This window comes from Gallus gallus, chromosome 15 (assembly GCF_016699485.2).
Source record: "Gallus gallus isolate bGalGal1 chromosome 15, bGalGal1.mat.broiler.GRCg7b, whole genome shotgun sequence".
Taxonomy (NCBI): domain Eukaryota; kingdom Metazoa; phylum Chordata; class Aves; order Galliformes; family Phasianidae; genus Gallus; species Gallus gallus.
Window position 1 is genome coordinate 8818325 of NC_052546.1, and position 24921 is coordinate 8843245.

General features: G+C 43.2%; 2 protein-coding genes across 3 annotated transcripts in view; both read right to left on the minus strand.

Moving 5' to 3' along the window:
- The window catches only part of SLC5A1 (solute carrier family 5 member 1), a 75083-nt gene that overhangs the window by 44869 nt on the left and 5293 nt on the right, over positions 1 to 24921 (minus strand). For both annotated transcript variants that reach the window (XM_046901087.1, XM_046901086.1), the window contains exons 3-6: positions 18913 to 24870; positions 8954 to 9077; positions 1086 to 1263; positions 178 to 283 (exon numbers count right to left, since the gene is read on the minus strand). The gene's annotated coding sequence lies outside the window, so the exon portion shown is untranslated. The remainder of the gene's footprint in view (positions 1 to 177; positions 284 to 1085; positions 1264 to 8953; positions 9078 to 18912; positions 24871 to 24921) is intronic.
- Positions 9589 to 17924, minus strand: YWHAH (tyrosine 3-monooxygenase/tryptophan 5-monooxygenase activation protein eta). The gene is given in 2 exon segments (NM_001007839.1): positions 9589 to 11028; positions 17518 to 17924. Coding segments are annotated over 2 exon segments (744 nt in total). The 5' UTR covers positions 17605 to 17924; the 3' UTR covers positions 9589 to 10371.

Consider the following 24921-nt stretch of genomic DNA (forward strand, 5'->3'; position numbering starts at 1 on the left):
TGAGTCCAGGAAGTTCTATGATTATTGGCCCACATTTCACAGTGATGCAAGTCCCCTAGCTCAAAAGATTTGCAAATAGCACCATTGCATGTTGATTAGCTAAACATTTATCAGGTTAGAAATTAAGCATTTACACACGTCTGAAAGACAGGCTTAGTGATGCCCCATGTCTCTCACCTGACCGTTATGAGCCTCTCAGTGCTGACTGACTGCCACTTTTCACCTCCATTAGCTGTTTTATCTTGTTGCCATCTCTTACAATTGCTGTTTCCTGCTGACCTACCTAGATACAGATGTGAAACACAATTTTATTTTACAGTTACTTTGGCAGAGAGGTTGATATTACTTTGTGCAGTACAGTGAGCAAATAAACAGTTGTACTTGAATGAGGAAGGGAATAAAAAGATAAACTCTAATAAAAGCTTTTTACTACTTCATCCCCAAAATTCCCAATTGTCACTCCTTTGTTTCCCTCATAAGTAAGCCTGGAAAATTCTGCTCTTTTCCCAACAAAATTATATTCTCTCTTCCCTACTCTTCACCCAGTTTTGCCAAACCTTAGATGCTGTCTTGATTCCAGTCTCCTCCCAACATTTCAGGAGCCCTGGATTTCAGTCAACAATTTAGCAACTCCAACATTTCTGTCCTCAGATATTTGCATGCCAGCACTACACTCCATACCTCTTTGATAGAATTCTTGTTTTCAGCTCCACAGTAACTGTAAGGTAACCCATGTCAGAGTTTTCAACTTGAGGCTCAACAAACACAGAAGCATCAGAATAGCTGTGTTTCCTGGTTAACTAATGGCAAGTTTATGACTACAGTTTCTAGTGAATGCTTGAGCATCTGCACAGGTACTGAGAGCAGAGACCCTCCTTAATGTGTAGGGGTAATCACTCTTACATGCACACATTTTATCTTAGACATATAATTCACCCAAATTGCTGAAAGTCTGAAAAAGTGAATATAAGTGTATATATTTAAAGTAAAAAGTAAATATATAAACATATATATACATAGACAACATTCTGCCAGAGTACTGATCAGCACATCACATGCACAGACTTATTAAGACAAATGGTTACCACTATTCACGTTCCTGCATCCTCACATGAAACACGATCAGCTACACACATTTCCACATTGCTCTCAGTGAAGTGCAATCTTGCATGTATTTCTTCATCTCTAATAGCTGCCTCCTACTTTTTATTGAATCTCTGCTTCACTTTTCGCATTGGACTTTTCCTGGAACTCCTGCAATGACTACAATGAAAAACAAAAAGCAGGTAGAAGGCAGAAAAGAAGTGGAAAACAAATTATAGCTTGCCTTTTACAGACAGAGCCTGGGGCAGATGAAGCAAGCTCAGACATGTAATATTCACTGTTAGCGTATCTCTGACATCAGCTGGGATAATAACTGGGCTGGACTATTCATCACAGAAAACACAGAAACCAAACAGGAAAAAGCAAACAGCAACAACAGGTGGGAACACATATTACACAGAAGCACGGGACAACACAGTTCTTTTTTCCATTTTACTGTGGTGTGATGTCCACAATAACATTCAAGAGTAGAAACAGATGAGCAAGATCACTCAGCCCAACTGAAAGAAGCCCAAATTGAGCACACTGCATCAGAAAAATAACTGGGGACTTTGAATCACAGGCAAACCGCCCTGAAACATAAATACATTAAAAGTGTCTTTTTTTTTATTATTCCCATTAAAGGGAACATTTCCTGGCTCTGGTCTGATAACAACTCCTTTATTCCCAGTTACCTCAGCCAACTCAGTAACCATAGCAACTGTCTCTAGTGCAATGACATCATACTGTTTCCTGGGCAACAGCTCCCCATGCAGTGACATCATGCAGTCACCATGGCGATGCTCCATGAGGCCAGGAAGAAAGTATTTTAAGTGGGAAGATAGGTCAGGGAGGACAAAAGAGGACTCAGGGAAGAGCAGGATAAAAGATAACAGAAGGAAAAATATGAGCCCTGTGAGAAGAATAAAGGCAAGGGAAAGGAAAAGAGGGACAGAGTATAAAGACAGGAGAATGAAAAAAGTACAGAAGGGATACAAATAAACAATAAGGAAACCACATTACTATCTGTTTTTTAAAAATCTTATATCCGTTCTCTTCTTTGATAATACATTATTTAGGATAGATTTGCTGAATCACAGCGTTCACGGTCACATTAAGTTAAGCTATAGTCTAAAAGCTGAATTAGATGGAAAGACTTTTGATAATCTATAAGAAACTGCTAGAAATTTCCAAAGGCACTAACTGAAAGCATGCTATATGGAATATAACAGCTACTTTTTCTGAGACAAGGTATTTTTCTAATGCATTTCCATTTTCTCAGTGGCCAGTTCCTCAGGGCCTCTGTCATAGCACTGCCAATAACTTGCTGTTACTGTCATGTCTTATAGGGCTTCAGAAGATTCTTTTGATCTCTTCTTTCTGTTTTTTGGTGGTGTTTTCTGGCACTTGAATTTAAGACAACAATAAGTTGGCTAACTTACATATGAAAATTTGTTTTCCATTGATTGAAAGCCTCTCCAAACCCTCACCAAGATAGAAGAGCATTTGCTGAACTGCCTTTGAATTCCACACAGACTCAGCTGGTGAGCCATGTTATTAGCAGCTTTATGCCAAACGGCTCTCAAACTCTGGGACAAGGCTGGTGGCAATGAAACAGACATGGCTGATACGTGGTGTTTTATCAGGGTACACAGCCTTTTGTGGAGGATAAGTAACAAAAAACAGAGCCTTCAGAGGGCACCTTGCAGTCTAAAAACTTACAACAACATTACTGAAGAAGCTTCAAAGTCTGTATATCATGAAGTATTTTCTATCCAGCAAGGCATATTTTCATATTCTTTCTTGAGCAGAATGTTTAGTTTAATTCACACAGATAACTGCCCTCCACCATTCACCACAGGAGTTAATGCAGAATCAGATGTAGCAATTGTGACTGGATAGCAATTCAGCAAAGTAATGTTGTAGCTCTGATATCTTCTATCAAAAGTGATTTTTCTGTGTTGTTTTTTTTTTTTTACAGCTGAAGCTAAGATGAACCTCAGTTACACGATTCAGAACTAATTTCAAATATCATTTTCTTAATGAAGAATTTTGTACAATTTGTAACAACCAAACATTTTTCTACTATGGGACCTCAAGCAGATTGCTGCTGTAATTCTTCTAGTAATAACGCATTTACTATGCCAAGCATTCTCAAAATCTATACAAAGAATTAGAGTACATAAAGTCTGACTCCTTCAGAGCAATGCATTTCAAGACACAGCCTCACTGCAGTAAATCTCAAAGGAGTTTCATTGCACAACTGTGCAGTCATCAGGCTGGAAACGTTCCAGGTGTTTAATCACAGGCAGCAGAGAGAAGAAATATCTCAGCGATAAGCAGCACTAGGAAGGATGTGGTGACTGAGGGACAGAAACAGGAAAAAGGGAGGAGTAGAAAGGGAGAAAAATATCTCACACTGCTGATGAACAGAGGCACAAACACTAAAGACATAAAGCAAGGGCAGCACTGATGCCACAAAGTTATTCTTCAGTCCTCACACTCCTCCTTAAACTAAAAGATGCTCAGAGAACAGCTAACTGTGCCTATCACAAGCAAAGTTCAGGCTATGCTGGTATTCTCATACAGTTTAGAGGGCCCATCCACCAGTTACATCTTCATGTAGTTACCAAAATATATTTATTCAGGGAGAGTGGGAGAGGAAGGAAATCATGGCACGGAGAGCATATAATGAAAAGACTGCTAGAGAAGAGAACAAGTAGCACATAGTGGGATTTATTGTAATTTTTTTTTTAAAGCTGAGCTATGAGACTGAAATATCTGTATTAATTAAAGTATGTTTCAGGCTGCAGTCTTATTTCAAGATATAGCTGTTTTTAAGGAACGGTGGTAAAATACGGGTAAGGTGAATTGACAATATCCTTCAGTTTGAGCACTGATAAAGCCTCTGGACGAACACCGATACACACCAGCGTTAAGTCAAACAACAGAAACAACGTTGAGAGCTGACTTAACAGATAAAAGGGGGAAAAATGTATAATGAGCAATGGTCAAGTTGAAAAAATGTAACTAAAAAAAATCTATTAGCCATTTAAAATGTGTTCCCTTAAATCATAAACAGTAATACACACTAAATGTCTTCACTAACATAGTAAATGCTACGCCTTACAGTTCCACAAAGAGGTGTTCTACATTAATTAAGAATAAGAAATTCTGCTATTAATATCACACAATAAAGCTCACAGGAAATAGAAGAAAAACAACCTGTAAGAAAATGCAGTTCACCAATGTGAACAAAGTAATTTACTAAGACAGCAATTAAACTTGCAGACAGCTTTTTCAAGTTTCACCTGGGAGCTTCAGCTCTCAGCCCACTTTAATCCTAATAAAAAAGGAACAAACTAAAAGAACAGGAAATATATTTACCAGTAAGAATAACTTACACAAAATATCTCATAGGTGGTGTTCACTTTCTGTTGTCCCATGTACCTGCTAACTGACACCAAGACGTTACTGTGATTGCATCAGGATAAAAGGATAAATGATTCCTAACACCTTTACCCAGAGATCCACAACCATTAGAAAGTGCTAATGCAATCCCACTCTTAGGATTTTAACTTTCCTCTTCAATGAAACAATGCTCAGCTGCCAAAGGAGAAGAAACATAACTTTCAAGGTGAAATTTAGATGAGCACTTTATGGAATTTACACATTTGTTTCTTAGCAATGTAAAACACTGATTCAAAATTATTGTAACAGGTAGCTATACTAAAATTGTATGAAGAAATCTTATACTATACTCATAAAGTGAAAATGCTTTCCAAATCAGCCTTGCCAGGAATTACTACAGATTCTGTCCTAGGAGCTCCTAATAACTTGTAAACGATGTATTTTCAAATTCACAGTACAATTCCTTTTCCATAATTAATGACGTTCAATGCAATGTTTTTCTCTTTGCCACGTTCAAAAAATGAACATTATTAACACAGAGAAGTGCAGGAATTATCTGAAAGCAAGAAAGTCTCAGCTGTGAAAACCAGGGGAATGAATCAGCAACAGCACCAGAGCGTTCTTATGTATTAAAAGCATCACGCTCTGATGATGCTGATGACAGAAAACATCTCAGCTCCCCAGTCCTCCCATGATATTTTACAGCCCAGAGAAGCTTAATAGGACTTGTTTCAGTAGAGACAAATAGCAGTCCTTAAAAAGCTTGAGGTGACACAAGAGAATCAAGGGATTCGTTCCTGCCCTTAAAGGACATGCTGGAATTTTAGCAGTCACCCAACATGGTGGCCAGCCAGCAGGCGCTTGGAGAGAGCTGTGCCACCTCCTGCCAAAAACAGGCTCAGGCTGTCTGCTCTCATCTGTGGATTTGGATGGCAAGGGCAGTAACGGGGATCACTGCTCCAGGACAGCTCTGCCATGGGGGCAGGATGGTGCCCAATTGCACTGGATTGTCCCTTCATGGCACAGACCCCCACAACACACAGCAAAAATAATTTATTCTGGGTCAAGTTTCAAAGTTCCAGCACCTCTAACTCGACTTCCCTATGCAGGTTTCTCTCTGAAGTACCTGGGATTGTACTTAAAAAATAACAGTTAGGTTTTTCAGTAAAAAAAAAAAAAGTAAATATGGGACAAACAGCAGGTTTTTTTTGCTTTTGTTTTTTCCCTTATTTATTCAACACAGAAACCAGTTGGTTGGTTACCATGTTACTAATGTATCTACTAGTTTCTGCTCCTTTCAAGTCACATGTTCTTTCCTGAACCCAAGGTCACAGCAACAGCCAGAAACACCTGTGAACAAAATGCTTTCCTTGCCAATCCCCCACAGTTCTGCCTCTTTCCATATTGTGTGTTCAGGATGGAAATGGGTGCTTTATTCTTTCAGTAGCTTCTGTTTGAGAAAACACTAACGACTGTTACTGAGATATTCAAAATGAGGATACAGCTCTCCAAATATAATAGATGGTATGTAGTATTGCTGAAGGTATAACTTGGTTTCAAGCACATTGCTGGAAGGCACATGGATGATGTGATTTGTTTCTCTCCTTAAATATATTGTTGAACTAGATGATTTTTTGAAGATGGATAGATTCAACTACTTACAAATTAAACTCTAAAGTTGAATCAATCACATTTATTACATTATCAAACTGATGTGAAAATGTGGGGGGAAAAAAGCTCGTATTAGCTGCATAATCATAGGTAAGTGATTTCTTAATGATCACTTGACAGAAAACTCACAGTGCTTTGCCCTAACGTATTCTGGGATTTGCAGAAAAATACCCAATGCAATTAGAATAATTCATCTGGCTATAATGTAAATCAAATTGATTTGCAATAGTCAAATAAATGACAGCATAGAGACTCCAGCTAATTACAGGTTCCCAAGGCTACTATGTATGTTAACCTCAAAACCTAAGTCTATCACTAATAATTTATGCATACAGTCACTGGAGTTCGAAGTTACCAGGCATTATAACCAAAGCCAACCAGGATTTGTGCATACTGACAATCTAAGCACTACTTTGGAGAACAGCACTTCTAGCAAAGGAAAAAAAAGTTGATGAGGATACAACACCCATTCAAGGACTCCAGGAACTGTAAGATAAACAAATATACATTTATTTTCTACTTTTACTATTACTTAATATGTAAGTAATGTATTTCTAGAGTATTTTATTAAAAATAAGTAAGTAATGGTATTTGTATATGTATGTAATCATATGTATCAATCCTTGACAATTTTTAAAAATTATATGTACATTGTCCAATTATTTTATAATTAATAAAGTGTTTCTCTCTGTCAGGAATACGTCCACTCACTTCCAGACAGAATTCACACAACATATGTATTTTAAAATACCTTTGCCCTTGTGTTTAAGGACATGTAAAGATAAACTTCAATGAGACAGTAAATTGGCATGCAGTATGGAATATAATTACTTGAAATTCAGGTAGAGATTCTAAAAGCTGCTCATTTCAGCTCTGAAACAAGCTTTGCTAAATGCAAAAACAAATTTGTTCTCTTTTTGAGGATGCTAAAGGAATGGCTATATAGTCCAAAACAGACTGGTTATCTTGTAAATTGCCTAACAGATTTAAGGCCAAAGTCTACTAAGTGTGCTGATCCAATTCTCTGTGTATTTTAAAATTATCAAAAGGCAATGAAATACGAGAAAAAAGACAGAACACCTCATCCAACAAGGTGATTGGCTGAAGAGCGTTCCTGCTACACATTTGCCAAGGGATTTCAGGTGAGTGTCATGCTGACAGAGAATAGATAACATATATCTGCTTTCTTCCTTCTGGGACTGTGAAGTTGTACCCATGGATTCACAGTAATACACCCACATAATTTCACTTACCTGCCTTGAAGCTCATCCTCCTCAAAAAGAGCTTGATCATTACTGTGATCCAGATATACTGGATAGTAGCTTGATGTTACAAGCCCACACATGGCCCAGCATAACTGCATGCCACTCATTTGGAGGAATACAACCCACGAGCTGTTCCTCATTATTGAACTTTTATCTTTCACGTTTCATATGAAGATATTTCTAATGCAAGTCCAACATGAGTTAATCTCCTGGTTGCTTAATTCTACCTTGCTGGGAGCGCTTGGCAGTAAGTTACCTGCACTTGTCAGTTCACTATCAATCTTCAGGACATCTTGTGATAAGGAAGCTCTTGTTATTCCTAGTTCTTCCGGAGAGTTCCTCTAAAGATTCTAGTGCAAGAAATTCATAGAAGGCAGCTTTTTCTTTCCAGCCATGTTTACTTACACTATGAGATATTGACACCTAGTACAAAACCTGGACAGTTTCCAGCCAACTACATAAAACACGGTAAGAATATAGTGGCTCATCAAGAAATAATTAATTATAACTTCAGTTTTACACACATCTTCCTAACATCTTCCAACCGTCTTCTCATCTGCTTGTATTTATGGCTATAAGTGATTAATTTGTTGAAATTTACACTGTTTGGGAGAAAGGAATCCACCCTTCCAGCAAATTAAACCATTTCAAAACAGAACTTTATACTTCATGATAGACAGTAAAGATTTATCCAGATTAATGGCAATTCAGGAAAATACACCCAGAAATCGTAACATTTCACAGGATGCCTCTCATTTCCATTTGGGACCATAGGCACAAGTTCAGTAGCTAATCTTCAACAACAGCCTAGCCTGGAGAAGTCAGAGACTCACTGACAAAGGAGCTGCATAAGGCAGTAACTAGAATGAGAAAAGACTCCTTAGCCCTTAATTAACAATTAGCACCTACAAAAACATGAAGAAAATAAATTTAGCAATTACTAACAGTGATTAACTAGTTACAGTGTTTCAATATAAAGAGGCAATTTATTGTCAAAGTTTCATTTTGGTTCCATTTGGCAGGTATGTATATTTGAGAGAAAAAAAAGGAAGAAAAAATGTAGAAGCACCATATCTGAGACAGGTAAAGTCCAAAAAGAGTATTACTGGCCTGAAGGCTCTAATAAGTAATTGGGGGCGGGGGAAACCAAACATTTGTCTACTGTTTGAGCAAAAAGAACATATAGGAAAAAATAACTTCCAGAGTTCCATGGGCACACGGCAGTAATTGGTATTAAGGACATAAATCAAGCTGCTTTTGTAGGGAATCGAGAACATCCAGTTTTTCAGATGTTGTACAAGTCTTCTGATTATCATAAATGCAACTAGTATCATACATCTAGAATTACCTAGCAGACTAGAAAATATATGAACAAATCTATCCTTAAAAATTAATTCTCCAGGTATTTAAAAGAAAGCAGCTCACTGTTTTTAAGAAGTATGAGAAGTTGTTGCTGTGGGCATTTAGGCCACCAATATTTACTAAGTCATAGAAAAATCGATGTAGATAAGTTGAGAACTTACATGATCTTTGAGCTAGCCCAGGTGCAGTATGGATACAGCCACATGTAACTCAACAACAGCTAACTTCCTGCTTCTCTAATACATCAGTACAGAAGTATGGATGGAACCAATCAATATATTCTAACTGTTGGGGAGAAAAAAGCAAAATGTAAGTCTGGGGACTAGATTTAAGTTAGCTAGAACAGAGACGCATTCTCTAAGAATAAATACTGGTTCTGCTAGAATTAGGTAAATACAAAATAACACTACTGGAATTTTAATGTGTAAATACAATTTGGTGGTTAGCACTTACGAAAAAAAAACAATTTGGAAGTTACTGTAGACAGAAGGAAATAATATAAGTCTCTACACTGGTGTTACAAGTAATATTCTATACTACTTTTTAGCTCCTGAGCTGAACTGCTTTACCATTGCTCTACCAAGTAAATCAACTAACACCTACCTTAGGAAACTCCATTTTACCTCAGGTAAGAAGTATCATCCTAGATTGCTGTGGGCTTCTTTTTAGCATACCGTTGTTTGCTCATTTGTTTTTAGTGTACGAGACATCTTCTCATTAATGAAATGTTTTAACTTATCAGTGGTATACTAAGTAACTCAGCCTTCGCTCAGAACAAAAGACAGGACAGCTTATGTAGAGATAATATTCCCCGAAGCAGCATTTTATTTTATTTGTTTAATTCCAAAACATTTAATTTAGAAGTCTGGCATCTCGGTCATCCATCTTAACATGGGCTAATATTGACATAGTGTTGTCAGAATACACAGACAACTAAACAGCCAAAGAGTTTACAAAAAATAAATTCATGATTCTTCAAAACAACTGCAAAAGGTTACAAGTATCAAAACTCTTAGGTAGATGCACTGCATTAAAATAAACTGTGCACATAAGTTAAGAGGCAAAAAAAAATTTGCTACCAAAACTTCACATTTCAAACAGTTTATTGTAAACTGATGAACAGGGTTGTCATTTCACATCAGCTTAACTGTTTGCATTGACTGAAAAAAAATTGAGGTGGCTAGTTTACTTCGCATGCACAAAATGTACTGCTTAACAGAACAGTCAGCTCATTTCAAATGGCAAAAATTTAAACTGGAATCTAATCATCTTCAATCGTTTTCCATTATTCTTTCCCATCTGTTCTAATCAACAGGCAAACTAAAAATGCCTCATTTAATATATATCTTTCTGCACTGTTAAAGTGCAACTAAGATAACTAGGGCCAATAAACCAATCAATCCATCAACGCCCATGAAGGCTCATCTGAAACTGCTTCTTGATAAAGTGGACAGCAAATCTGAACAGCTGTACAATACAGATATGCTTAGCACTAGATATTTAGTGTGACTGTGGCAAGGTAATATTGGTGATGACAGGGATTGTGAAGTGGATGAAAGACAGATCAGAGGAAAGCTTTTTAATTATTGCCCTCTCCTGCTTCTTCATCTTGCTGGTCACTCGTCCACAGAGTGAGGTTATCTCGAAGTAACTGCATGATGAGAGTGGAGTCCTTGTAGGAATCCTCATTTAGTGTGTCCAGCTCTGCTATGGCATCATCAAAGGCTTGTTTGGCTAAAAGGCAAGCTTGCTCAGGAGCATTCTGGATTTCATAGTAGAACACCGAGAAATTGAGTGCCAGCCCAAGCCTAATTGGGTGGGTAGGCTGCATGTGCTCTTTGCTGATTTCAAAGGCCTCTTTATAGGCAGCTTCTGAGGCTTCCACAACACTGTTCTTCTTCTCTCCAGCAGCAACTTCTGCCAAATAGCGGTAATAATCTCCCTTCATTTTCAGATAAAAAACCTTGCTCTCATACTGGAAGTCATTGCAGTTCTTGATCAAGTACTTATCGAGGAGAGCCAAAACATCATTGCAGACTGTCTCAAGTTCCTTTTCTATCTTCTCCCTATAGGCTTTAACCTTCTCCAGCTTCTTCTCGTTCCCATCAGCCATAGTCTTCTGCTCTATGCTGCTGATGACACGCCAGGAGGATCGTCTAGCTCCAACTACGTTCTTGTAGGCTACAGACAGCAGGTTTCTGTCCTCATTTGAGAGAGGCTCATTCAGCTCAGTTACCTGAAAATACACACAAAGATCAAATTCAAAGGCTTTATCTTCAGAAGTAACAAGTTTCCTTCAACACCTCCATCATGAAATACAAAATTCAAAATCCCTTCTAGCCAGAAAACAGTTTGTAACATTTAAACTTGAAAGCTGTTTCTGTAGTCAAGACACAAAAGAATGAAACTCCCCCCACTTCTGTTGTAATAGAACTGGTATTTAAAACCCATTACAAAGCACATTCACCAAAAGAAAGAGTGAGTCAGGATGGTGTAACAAAGAAGCATTGGGAGGATTTAATTCGTAGAAGTCTTAGCTATAATTATGCAGACTACAAACTTAACAATGAATTTAAATGTACCTAGAATATCAGTTTTATGAATCTGGAACACAGACACTGGAAACTGCTGCAGTTCTTGTATTTCTTTCCCTTGCTGCATTTTTTTCCATTCAACAGCAGAGATGGAAGCGCTTCAGTCATTAGGATTAAGCTCTGCGTAGTACAAATGGAATTAGTGCTTCATACTGTCTTTCATTCACTGAGTGAGCAATTACACAATGTAATACAGAAGTGAGCCTGATTTCTGTTGACTGGTGGCTGCAGGCAAGTTTCAAGGATAGGTAGGATATAAAAGAAACTGCATAGGAGTGGAACAAATGAGGGTTGATTTCTTTGTTTTTTATTTAGGAAAAAAACCTAAGTTCTTACTACTAAAGCTGCAGTAAGGGAAGGGTAGAACACCCAAGACTTCATTTAGGCCTATTTCACTTTGTGCTGATATGAAAAAAGGCCTTTCAGACTTACAGTCACTCGGATTTGTTCAAATTTTGCAAATTTACAAATGTGAAATTAAGTTCATAGGAATTAAATCGAAAATCACAGCTCCACTACTTTACACATACTTGACCGGTTGCATTAGAAGTCACTAGAATTGTAATGATATGCACTTCCAATTGAAGATAAACCTACCATTGCTCATACACTGCTAAAATTAACTACTTCCCAAGAAAGTGCATATTTCCATGACACACAGTGTCTGCAGCCAAATTTGCAAGCTACAAGTAACTGCCACAAATATTTACACTCTGAGACCGCTGTTGTAACCAGCATACTATCCAGTAAACATGGATCCTGCCAAGCTTGAAAAATAATTATGAAAATTAACTTTCTCAGAAAGGGAGATCACTTCAAATTGAGTTATCTCCAAAACACCTTTTCCCCACAGCTCTGGAAGCTGAACTCCCAAAAGACACCACTGTGCCCACCCTGATACAACAGACAACCTACAGATGGTACGTGCACAGGTATCAACTCAATGTAATTGTCACAAGCTTCTTCACAGCTTTCACACCCCATTTTCCCAGACACAATCTCTACTCAGATCCACCTCTATCATCATCTCTAGTAAAGACATCAATTCCCTCAGGATGTGAAGGCTTAGCTAAGGCCCTTCTGTTCCCCCAGTCTATTAGGATAGCGTTTGTTTTTACAAAAACAATTTAAAAACGTCAAAACCACCAGAGATTAATAATTACTTTGTCATTCCAGTGGTGGACACCTAAATAGTACTCTGTAGTATCTAGCAAATGCCATGAGAATCATCAAAAAAACATTACGTAAACCTACATTTTTACAAATCTATAACTGCTGTATTTACTTATGGAGATATAAACTATCAGTTTTCAAAATTTCATCCCATTTGTCACAAGACAAAGTATAATCCTATAGTAGTATCATTAGCCTTGAAGAGTATTCTAGATTTTTCCTAGCCTATTTTCTCTCTTCAGACATTACTCATTTTCAATTGCAGAAAATGTATCACAACATCCAGCCTGAAAACACTGATTCATATACTCCACTTGCATAGGATATAGCACCTGCAAAAATACACCCCTCAACAGCCTTTCCACCTCTTTCCTTCACCATAACTGAAACTGCATTACTTTTCAGATACGGTACAACTGAAGTGTCAGTACCATACCACTTCTGAGTGTAATTTACACCCCTTAGCAGATGCTGTTATCTTAATGTAAAAACTGATAACCACTCTTCACGTGAGCAGCACCTAACAGGAGTGCAGGAACTCAGCATAACAAGTCATTTCCCAACTAGTCTTTCTTCCCATGGCAGAAGTTTCCAACACTTGCAATGAACTCTTCTTTCCAGTGTCATTTCAACAACCTTCAGGATGTCAGTGTCATTTTCACCCCCCTCCCCATTTTTATTTCATAAATGCTGAACCCTTTCCATCTCATCCCAAACGTGATTTCTGAAGGAGAAATGGCAAACTATCCTCCATCCTAGCTGAAAGAATGCTGATCCTTTGTGTAGACGTACATAAAAATCACACCTACAGCCCTAACACAAACAGCTATATTACAAGAAGCTAGAACGAAAGGAAAGCATTTGACCTTTAAGGAACTATCAATGGCTTTATCAACTTCAGATACATCAGCAAATTACATAAAAACTGTCATATTTCTCCTCACACATTGGGATGATGTAGAAAAGAAAACTTGAAATGCTAAAGGAAATCCTTCTTGCTTTCCATTCTACCTATAGCGTTACCTGGAGTTGATGATCCCTTAAGAAATGTACTTTTACTTTTTTAACCTAGATTTTTTTTCTAATGAGCAGTTAAGAGAAAAAGCTGTTTGTAGTATGACTTCTAAGTAGCATTAACTTCCTGACGTGTAACTCTATACTTTTCTTATGCAAAAACACTTCTGACACCAAAGTTTGCATCATCTTGCTAACGACTGAAAGATAATGCCAGTTGAATATACAGGCTATGATCTACTAGCAGTTCACAAGTGTTAAAAAAACACTAAATAATGTTGATTCTATAGTACTTAGAGGTATCTCCTCCTCAACTCTTTGCCCAAAAGTGCTCTCATAGTTAAGTGAGAAAGAAGTGAAGTATATAAAAGGAATCCTGGCCACAACAGTGGGCTTCCTAGAGCAGAAGTGACTTCCATTAGTGTGATCCCACATGGGCCACATCAAGCCAAGTTTACATTGAAAACTCACCGAAGCAATGGTTCTGCAATTGACAGCAGATGAATGCACTGTCAGGTTACCTAATGGCATCAGTCTGATCCAGGTAAACTGCACATGTATGACTGTACTTGTTCTGTTAGCAAGAACACGTTTGTCAGAGCTCAGGCAAGTTCTTAATGAGCTGCTACAGCAGAAGATTGTACCTGAGCAGGAAAGCCACATTTAATCATTAAAACTTTTCTGAGAAGGCTCATAATGAATACTGTTCATTATTTCGGAACAAACCAGATGAATTCATTTAAGCCAGAGCAGTACCTTGCATCGCATGGCTTCAGGTTTTTTGTTTTTGTTTTGTTACAGATACATTTACCATATAAAACCGCACTGGAAGTCATCTCACAGCAGGGAAGGATATTGCTCACATTAAAGCTCTAGATTATACCAAGATTCAGTATTCTCAGGGTGAAGTAAATGTCTTTCACATGACTCATTTTAAAATTACACATCTCACATAACTGAGATTCATCTCTATTTTAACTACCTGCTACGTACCTTTACTAGAAAAGCAATACAGATTAAAAAGCTGCTACATACTATACCTTGGAATTAATACTGACTGAAAGACTCGGTAACTGTTCAACTATTTAGTGTTTATAATCAGCATTTAAAGTCAATTTCTGGAACAATCTAATACCAAAAGTACTCAAGTTCCCAATTGCTCAATATTTGTTCCAACAAGCGAGCACTTTTAACACTCTACAACAGAAGTATGTTTTTCTCCAGTGTGTTTGGAAGTAAATTTTTACCTACCATGTAGGATTACTTCAAATAGTTGGAACCTTAAAGTGGCACTTACTGCAGTGAGATTGCCACCATCCTTAGAAGGATATGAGAGGCACTTTTACATACGCATGTACTTTCTATGAAAATAATTTTCACTAAACCAAGTGATTTATAACAGCAACTTAATTGTGCAGATAAATAGCTACTAACAGTATACTTGTATAGAACTATACAAGTCTACTTTTAAGTACAGATACAAACAGAAATAGCACAATTCTAAGAACAAAGAGAAACAAAAAAATGTATTCTTTAAAAGTAGGTTCCTTATTTAAGCTACAGCAGCTGTATCATCCGGCTTTTCTATAGAAGACTGAACAGACAGGACTGAACAATGAGCATTTCTCCAGCTTTATATCAGCAGCTGATGTGACATTCTCCTCATGTTTTTTTCTTCACTAAGTACAAATACGTACAAATACGCTTTTGCTACAATAATCTTTGTCACTTTATGCTTTAAGAGCAACTACCAGGCTCCTGACAATATTGTGTGCTGTAGAAACATGCTGATAAATACCTGGAGCTGAAATTAACCATTTGCATTTCCATTACACTGGAAATACAGTATTTTCACACAGCACCTTTAAAAAAAAAAAAAATCAAATACATTATGTGAAGATTTTTTTTAAGAATCTTTTCAAATCAAAATATCCTGCATTGAGAATAGATATCCGATTCACAACACTGGTTTCCTGTTGAAGGAAGTCTAACATCTGAGTGTGCAATGTGCTTAAACTCGCACCTATAAAATCAACTCGAATCTGAAGAGGAAAGATTACATGAACAGCTTAAGAGGAGGCAACAGTTGCCCTTTAATGCAGCTCAATTTTTCTACATTTCAATACTTGTAACATTTCATACATGCTAAACACAGCTCATCTACAGCGTTAGCAAGCTCCAAATTACAGAAGCTCATCATAACACAACTTCTTGCAGAGCAAAATGGCATCACAGGAACACCACGACTCAATGAATGAAGACTGAACAGTAGTTCAGTTTAAGATGCCAAGTGGACATACACAGTAGCTACTTCTACTTCACATATTTCCTGACGCACAGCAACCATGTTCTTTTTGCTTCACATGTTCAGGGAGCCACATAGATACTACAGATCAGCAATGGCTGGGGGGAAAAAAAAGCTACCAGCTACAGCTAGAAATGGTGTCTTCCAGAGCAACAGTGGATTTTAGTGGTTTTTTGGTTACATCCTTCAGTAATAAGCGATGAAAAGTGTTCTTGAGATGAGTGAAGCTGATACTACTTCATTGTAGGTATCAGGAATTCCAGTAATATCACTGAAATACAGCTTATTTATGTTGACTGCATTTAATATTGAGATACTCAGAAGTATTTGTGCTTTAGAACTCATTGATGCTGCTGTTTATTATGCCACTGTACGTGGTTATTTAAATATTAAAAAGAAAGATAAATATCTCATTCCTGCCCTCATTTAAGAGATGTAACATATATCACACAGTCCCTGAAGGAGACTTTTTGCAAGAATCAATCCATGGTATGAATTTGATTTGCAACTACTCTTTCAAACCAAAGTCCTCTCGTGTCTCTAAGCAGCATTACTCTCAAGAGAAACCAGGGTCCTCTTGGGGCTTTTTGTTCACAGAAAAAAAAAAAAAAAACAGATCAACAAGACTAAATCAGTTGCAATTAGATACAGCAAGGACAACACTAAACATTTACCAGCATTAACATGGGCTTCAGAATTCAGATGTTTTGTTTTTTTAAAAGGAGACGCTAGACATGAAGTTTGGTCATTCTCCAGTTTTATTGTGTACCAGTACAAACAGGTCAGTACAATTCATTGTCATCGCAGCTGTAGCTTACTGTTAAACACATGTCAGTATTCAACTGTGTAAGGAACGCACTGAGAACGTTACCCTACAAAAAGAGGCAAGAAGGCAATGTTAAAGCTTAGGAAACAGACTCTGCGTGCACCGAGCAGCTTCTATACCCGGATGCAATCACAGTTCCATCTTTGAATCGCAGCGCTCACGTCTGTGGGGAGGCCCCTATTCGGAGCCTCTACGGCAGAACCCTCTAGAAAAGGAAGGGGCTCCTCCTGCCGCGTGGTGCTCAGCCCCCCGCCCCCCCGAACGGCCATCCCACCCCGCCCCGCGCCCCTTCAGCCCCGGATGGGGGCGCACCGCACGGTCACAGCCCCAGGCGCGGGGCCGCCAGCAGCACCCCCAGGCGCGGGGTCGCGGGGCGGCTCAGCGCGCTCCCTCCGCCCGGAGGCGGGCGGCGTTCAAACGGCCGCACCGCACCGCGCCCGATTGGCGGCGCCGGGACGGCCACACCCCCGGGCAGGGACAGCGCGGGGAGCGGGAGGCGCGGGCGTCGTTACGAGGGGGAGAGGGAAATGAGGGAGGGAGAAAACCGGCTCCAGAGGGACGGGGGCTGCAGGGCTCGGGCCGCCGCCCGGCCCCGCGCTGCGCAGGGCGGGAGCTGCCCCTGCCGGACGGCCCCGCTCCCGCCCAACCCCCCCCCCTTTCTTTCCTCACCACCGCGGGTGGGACGCGGTGGCTGCATCCTGCCCAGACCCACCCCGCGCCGGGCCGGCCCGGACGTCCTTCCTCACCCCGCCCGCCCGCCACACTCCTCCCCGGGCGCGAAGCGCGGCCGCCACGCTGCCCGCCCCCACTCACCGACTTCATGGCCGAGGCCATGTCGTCGTATCTCTCCGCCTGCTCGGCCAGGCGGGCTCGCTGCAGCAGCTGCTCTCGGTCCCCCATGGCCGCTTCCGTGGTGGCTGCCGGGCTGGGCACTGAGCCCCTCAGACGGTGAGGAGAGGGGCGGGGGTCCGCGCCTCAGGACGCGCGGGCGGTGCGAGGATACGAGCGCGCGTGGAGAGCGCAGCGCAGCCGCCGCCTCCCGCCCGCTCACCGGGCGACCGTTAGGCTCGCCGCGCCTCACGCGCCGGGCGACGGTTGGCGCCTCGCGCTCAGGGGCTGTAGCCGCGCGCTCGCTGCGTCCCCTCGGCGCCGCGTGCAGCTCGCGCCTCTCCGCCCGGCTCGGAGCCTCGCGCTGCTGCCGCCGGCTGCGCCTGCGCGCTAGGAAGGCAACGAGGGGGCGGAGCCGAGGGGACTGCAGGGGAGGGGAGGGGGGCGCTGCTCCCTCGCGTTCTATTTCTAGGTGACGTCACTTGCTATAAATAGCCATCCCGGGGCGCCGGCCGGGGGGAGGCGCATGCGCGCTGCGAGTGCTGCATTTTACTGCTGCAAAGGTGGAGGTGGGCGGTGGGCATTGCGGAGCCGGGCGGCGCCCCGCAGCGCGGCTCCGTGCGGTGCCGGGCGCGGCTGCGGCTCCGGCGCGCTGCGAAGCGCGGGAGCGGCGGGCGCAGCCCGGCTCCGGTCCCCATCCTCAGAGCCGCCGCTACATTCGGCTTTCCCCGTGTCTTGCTTTTTCATAGTTGAGCTCTTTAAGAAATCGAGCGGCCGTACGTCAAGATCGTCGCTAAGGAACGGCGCCGCGCGACGCGCTGCTGTGCGCAGGGCTGGCACAGAGCGGTGCGCGCCCGGGGCTCCGTGCAGCGCTCAGCGCTCCGCGCCTGCCGTGCCCGCTGCCGTGCTGCAGTGCATTGACAGCGGATCGCAGAGCGTTTCTAAAACCACTCACTCGCCCACTGAGCCAGAGAGCGCGCGTTAATCCAGCAAATACATGTGGGTATGTCCACGAAAACACTGTCAGTGATTTTTCCCCCCCCTTTTTTTTTTAAATTGAAGCTTCTGTATAATGGCTATTTACCAATCTAAAGCAGCCCAGAAATTCCCAGCTCCGAATGCACGCGGTGATACGTAACAGCACTGACCTAACAGCCAGGGGGAAGCTGGAGCCTTCAGCTCAGCCAGCACGGCAGCATAGCATTTAGAGCCGCTGGTTTGTCCAGGTTGCCCTCCCAGAAGGCTCTGCACAGCACCCTATTTGCTGAGGGCTGCGTGAACCTTTTCTCTATGGGGAATTTACACGCCACCACTCCATGGGCTGCTGGTCAAACTCTGGCTTGCAGTGGTGGAACCACATCTCATCTCCAGGAAACTCACCTTCAGCCTTGTATTGGTTCAATGGGTCCTACTCAGACTGCATTCTTTCTGTTCCTGTGTGAGCATTTGTAGGACACACCTGATGCAAGCTTTGTGGTATTGCAATGCATTGAAGCCAGCATTCACCTCCACACACGGTTCCCTGGTCCTAATGTGCTGATTCACACAGGTGAGCTGATGGAGGTACTCTTCATTTCATGGTGTGACAGCTGTGCATGGCTGTCCAGGTTGTGGCTTGTCTGACACATCACTGTCATCACTGCTGAAATGCAACATTCACTGCATCACAGTGCTCACGTGCACTGTTTGGACTCCAGAACCATCTGGTAAGTGTCAATGGGTGCCATTTTTTCCAAATGGAGGAATTCAATGACACACCTTTGCTTCATGCACACCTCCATGTCAGATGGCATTCTGTCAGAGTGCCCCTCTGCTGCCATCTGCCACACAGCAACAGGATGTAATGGGGACGGAGATGGGGAGGTTCAACCTCTACTGCTGTACCACCAACATCCGCCACTGACGCTGTGGGCCAACATAATAAAATAGGAGGCATTACTTTTGGAGCAGGCCTCATATACAGCACCCAGTGCTCCAGCCTTCAGCTACAACAGCAGTGCGGCTCCCAGAACCTATAAGGTACAAAGAGAAAAAAATCAGAGCTCATGCGAAGAGTCTTAATCTGCTACAGTATTTGTAAGCTGGGTTACAAAAAGAAAAAAGAAAAAGGAATGTCAGCAGATCTTTTCCTGGAGTGCTGAATGTGGTGTCAAAGCACCTAACTCATCCTCCTGCTAAAGCTCAGATGCCAGGCATCACCCATCATGTCCCAGAGCTCCATGTTCCCAGCAGAGCTCACAAGGCAGGATTTAGAGCTGCTGGCCCGGCGACCACACCCAGAGGGAGTCTGTAGATGGAGAAACTCATGGTTCTGAAAATTGCCCCATGACCTCAGGCGGTGGCTCCGCTCCACAGGCACATCTAAGTGTGTTGGCTGGCCCTGCTGCTCCACAAATAGCTCCCTGCTGGAAGGCCGAGCCAGCTCGCCGTGCGGGACGCTGGGGACAGCACGGCAGCCACACACGGAGCAGCCCAGCGCTGGTGTTCAGCTGAGGGCACAAGCTACAGGGCACGCTGACAACAAGGAAAGGCAACAGGGAACGGCCACACAGCGCAGCAGAGCCTGCCCAGCCTCCCACTCTGTGTGGTTGCTCTGGCAGCAGCGGGGGGGGCACACGGCTCCTGCAGCACTGCTCCTGAGACTCACAGCACCAAGGCAGCGGTACGGCAACATCCCTGCCGCCAATGTCTGCCTCATTCCTGGAGCTGCAGCATGGAAGCGTTTTACACAGGGAGCTGCTAAATGGCACGGGCTTGGGGACAAAGCAGTGAAAAGCAGAGAACAGAAGCAAGGAGCGAGCAGTGCAGGTTAACCAGCACCCGCACCACAAGGCAGGAAGTGGAGATGGGCAGGGAGACAAAGAGGTGGGGAGTGTGTGGGCATCTGATCCTGGAAATGCTGGAACTGGCACTTCTGTGGGGCACAGCGTTCAGATGGCAAGGGCAGATTGTTTCATGGGCTTAGGACTATCTACATTTATTATTGTTAGAATCCTGGCAGCGCGGCCCCACAATGAAGTGAGATAAGCGCACATCAGGGAGGGAAGGTGCTGCAACCAATGGCAAGATCAGAGCAGAAGATAGGAGTGGGTGTAGCTGAAGTGTGATGATTCTTTCCCAAACCTCAAGAGACTATAATTTCAATGATATATTTCTGGCCAAACTGTACACCAGAGTTTAACAAGCAACAGAACTCTTTAGGCTGTCACAGTGTGTGTGAAAATATCCTACTACTTGCCATATTTCAAGTTCTTATTAATCTTCAATCACTCTCACAGAACCTCCCTCGTAACTCAAAGGTAAAAGCCAGAATGAAGGGAGAAAGATGGCAGTGCCGGAGTGCTGCTCAGAAGCAGCAGGGCTCATGCTGTGAGCTGCACGTACTGCATATCTGCACCAACAGGAGATCATTATGGGAAAAGGGCAGTGATTTGCACATCTGAGAAGCCCTTGCTCCCTCGGGGCAGTGGACACATATACCAGCCTCACTGGGGATCACTGCAGTGCATGCGGTATCGCTCCGCATTCAGACACAGCAGCCTTTTGCATGTTCAAAATCCCGTGCAGACAGGAGCTGAGATCCTCAGAGCTCTCTGGCAAAATGTGCTGTTTTCAAGCACTTGCTCATTTCAGAGTCCAGTGAAGAATGAGTGCTATGTCTGAGTAAAAGATTGTGGCAGTGTTTTTAGGTGCCAGAATGATTCAGGGATATGCACGGGAGGCTGTGAAGCATGCTCAGTCGTGGGGGTTTCTCTAAGTGGCAAGAACACAGCCCCTAATTGAAAGCAGCTTTAACTCTTCATGAGCTGCTTCAAACCACAACGCCTGCCCCAGTCCAGATACAAGAATGTGTTTTCATTCTTTATGTAATCAAAGGGATATAACCAGAATTTACAAGCATAAAGAGGAAAAAAATATAAAAGCTTGCTTATCCGAAACTTGCACCTGAGCATCCTAATGCTAAAAGCCTCTACACGTAAACAACGTCTATGCTAAGTGAATACTGAAAGTCAAAAACACACACACATCCACACGCAAAAACAAAACCCCAACAATCCTACTCCACCTCAGGGCTTCTCGGAGGTGCTGAGCATTTGCAACCTATAGATAAAGTCAGAATTTCCATCCCCAGCACTTCTGGAACTACCCCCAAAACATCTGGTGCAGGGCTACACAATTATGGACTCAGTGTCAGCAAACATTTAGGAAATATGTCCAGATCTTTCTTGACAAATTAATTTTTACTGCTCTTCAAGCTATACCAAAGTGGATTAGCTTGATTCGGAAGTGGATTAAATCCCACTGAAAATGACTGATCTGAAACAATGACCTTTCACTGCAGAACATAACATGAAAGACTTTGGGGATCAGACTAATGAAGCGCAAAGATAAAATGCCTTTGCCACCATTTCCAAAAGCGGCCCCTTATTCCTGGTGCCCTACTCAAGCCTCTGTAAGTGCTCATTTCTTCTGAAAATGAGGCCCTAAGCAAGTTGAGCCCAGCACCCAGAACAACAGGCTTCCTGAAAAGATGGGCCTTGAAGTCATCTCTCCTGATATTTGTCCAGAATGGGCCTCGGGTGAGCCCATTCAGTAACAATGATAGCTCGTAGCTGTCACAGCACATGAAAGCAGGGAGAGCTGCTCCTCACATCATTAATCTTCTTTCATGCTGTCCTGGATTACTTCAGAGAAGCTATTCATGGGCAGCCGCCACACAGGACCTCTCTGCTGCCATTTCCATGCCACACTTCCAACCAAGATGTCTGGTAGGCAGCGCTCAGTCTGACCTCAGCAGCAGTGGTGCTGGGAAACGTGTGTGCCTGCCCCTTGGGAAAGCATCCTCGCCTCTACAGCAGCCAAGGAACTGCACTTTGAAAACACTCCCAGATTTCCACCTCCTTTCTGTGACCCGTTAACACAAGTACTGTTCTTTGGGCTCTTATATGCATTTTAAGATAAAAATGGCTTTGTTTTTCCTATCTAGGGCAACCTCCTCTCTTTGCTAGGGCACGCCATGTTGAGGAGGAGGAATGACAACAGCAGGTACAGTACATTCAGTTCAGGGAAGGTCAGTCACATGCTCAGAGCATTTCTAATTACAGCTCCACAGAAGAAGAACATAAACACATCCAGAGCTCGCTACATATGGCAGGACAGGGAATCCAGATCATGATGAGGATGTAAATCACATCTAGGAAACAAGAATAAGGTAATACGTAAAGGGAACAATTCAAACATGTGAGCACAACACAAAGAACTCCACTGCGCTGTCCCTGGAAGACCAGCTCCACCCAGCACTGCAGGCAGGAGGCCAGGTGCTGAGTGCCACTGGTGTTCAGGTTCACTCGATCTCTTCCTCTGCTGCACAGCAGTGCCTCCAGCCTGTGCTTGCTGATGGGCAGAGAAGCAGCAGCAGCCCACCTCTGAGCTCAGCTCGGCTGCTTGCAACTTCTCACCCCAACACAATTAGCTCCTCTGAAGTGTTTCATGCAGGTTCAGCATCCAGGTGGCGTGAAGCAGAGATGCTGGCGGGCTGAGATACACTGCGCTTCAGCCGCTGGACTTTGTGTCTCTTACAGAGGAGTACTTCTAATTTGCTGGGTTTCACATATCAAACTTTGAATCACCTAAGGTAAGTTTATGGAGAAGTAATAAGTTATTTCATCTGGGAAATGACCTAAAAAATGCAATCGTCCTCCAGAGAGCAACTGTGCCAAATCTGGAGATGAAATTCATTAAATGAAGTGCAAGAGAAAAAGCTTTGATTCTGCTTCAGCTGCAGAGCCTTTTCCAGATGCAGTTTGGTGAGGATTTGTTTCCAGCACTCTGTGGGAATTCTGGTGCCCGGAGCTGCCATTTCACAACAGTCACAATAACCGCCTTCTTCAACTGTTTAAACACTGACAGGGCCTACAGCTGTACAGGCGTAGTAACGTCTGTCTAATCCGTATCATCTCAACAGGCAGCAGTGCTAACGGGAAAGCAAAAGGAAATGCTTTTCACTGTGACAGAGGCATCGCTGTACATGAATGTGTATCTTCAGCAGCAGGGGAAGGCAGTACCCAGGCTCCATTCACCTGCACAGATGCACACCGCTGCCAGACGACTCACAGCAGTGACAGTGCTGTGCCGTTAGCTCTGAGGAATAAAGCATCTGACTGGAATCACGTTCAAAGGACTATCAAGACCCGGAGAGAATTTTGCTAACGGGTGGCTTCTGCACTAAAGCCACCTCACTGTTGTATCTGCTTTCCACAACAGGTAGCGCACAGACCTTTCTCACCACAGCACAAACACCCGACGGACGGGGTTCAAACAGCACGGACGGGACAACAGCCCACCCTCCGCCGTCCCGCCCGCCAACGGTCGCCGCGTGCCTGCCCGCCCGTCCGCCCACACCGCTGTTGCCACGGCTCGGCGGGAGACGGCAGCCAATCAGGAGGCGGGGAGATATATTTGTCGCTGTTGCTACCGGCGCTCCGGGGCGGGCGGCCAATGGGGAGGCGGCTCGCGGCCGCCATGGCGCTGGGCAGCGGAAAGAGCGGCCCTCCTCAGCGGCGGTGCTGGGCGGTTCAGGGCAGGAGGGCCGTCTTGGAGATGGGAGACAAGGGCGGGAAAAGGGTGCAAAGCAGCACAGGGACAGCGCATCCCGCCTTTTGCACTCCGCACAGCAGCGCCGGTTCACCCAAGGCTCCATTGTTAAAAGTGACAAGGTGTGAAGGCACACACAGCACTTCAAAGCAGCCTATAAGAAAATGGCATCCCAAGGGAGAGCCAGGGGAGCGAACACTGGGTGCCCCAGGGCCACAGCCCACCGTACTCTGTGTGGGGCTCAAAACACTGTGTGCAAATAAAGGTTGTCCTCCTTTTCGGTTGAGTTTTGCATGCCTTCACAATGCAATGAAGGACTGAGACCTGAGCAGTGCTATAGGCACTACAGGTACTGCCACAGAATCAGTAACTTGGTATTTTTAACATCTTCAGAAAAGCTTCAGACTGCTCCAGTGAAAGCATACAACCCACCGTGTACCTTCCGTTTCTTACATCCCTTGCAAAATTCTTATTACAGAGCTCATTTTAGTAAGCTTTACTATTTGAAAAGGCCCTCATCCTTCTGCCCCATTCTTTCTGTTCCTCATCTCCACATCAAACTCCTCATTCGTTTAAAATATAAAGAAAACCAGGAAAGAATGAGGTTTTTGCTGGAGAAGTGCAGACCACATTGAGCATCTCTGCAGGTAGGCCACGTTTGTTCCCCACTTAGAATTGAGAGAGCAGCCACACTGCCTGGAACATGTCAGTGCTTCGTGGGTCACCAGCTAGATACTCCAGGACCTGAAAGAAAGGAGGGAATCAAAGCTTCACCACATAGGATCTTCAGTGCAG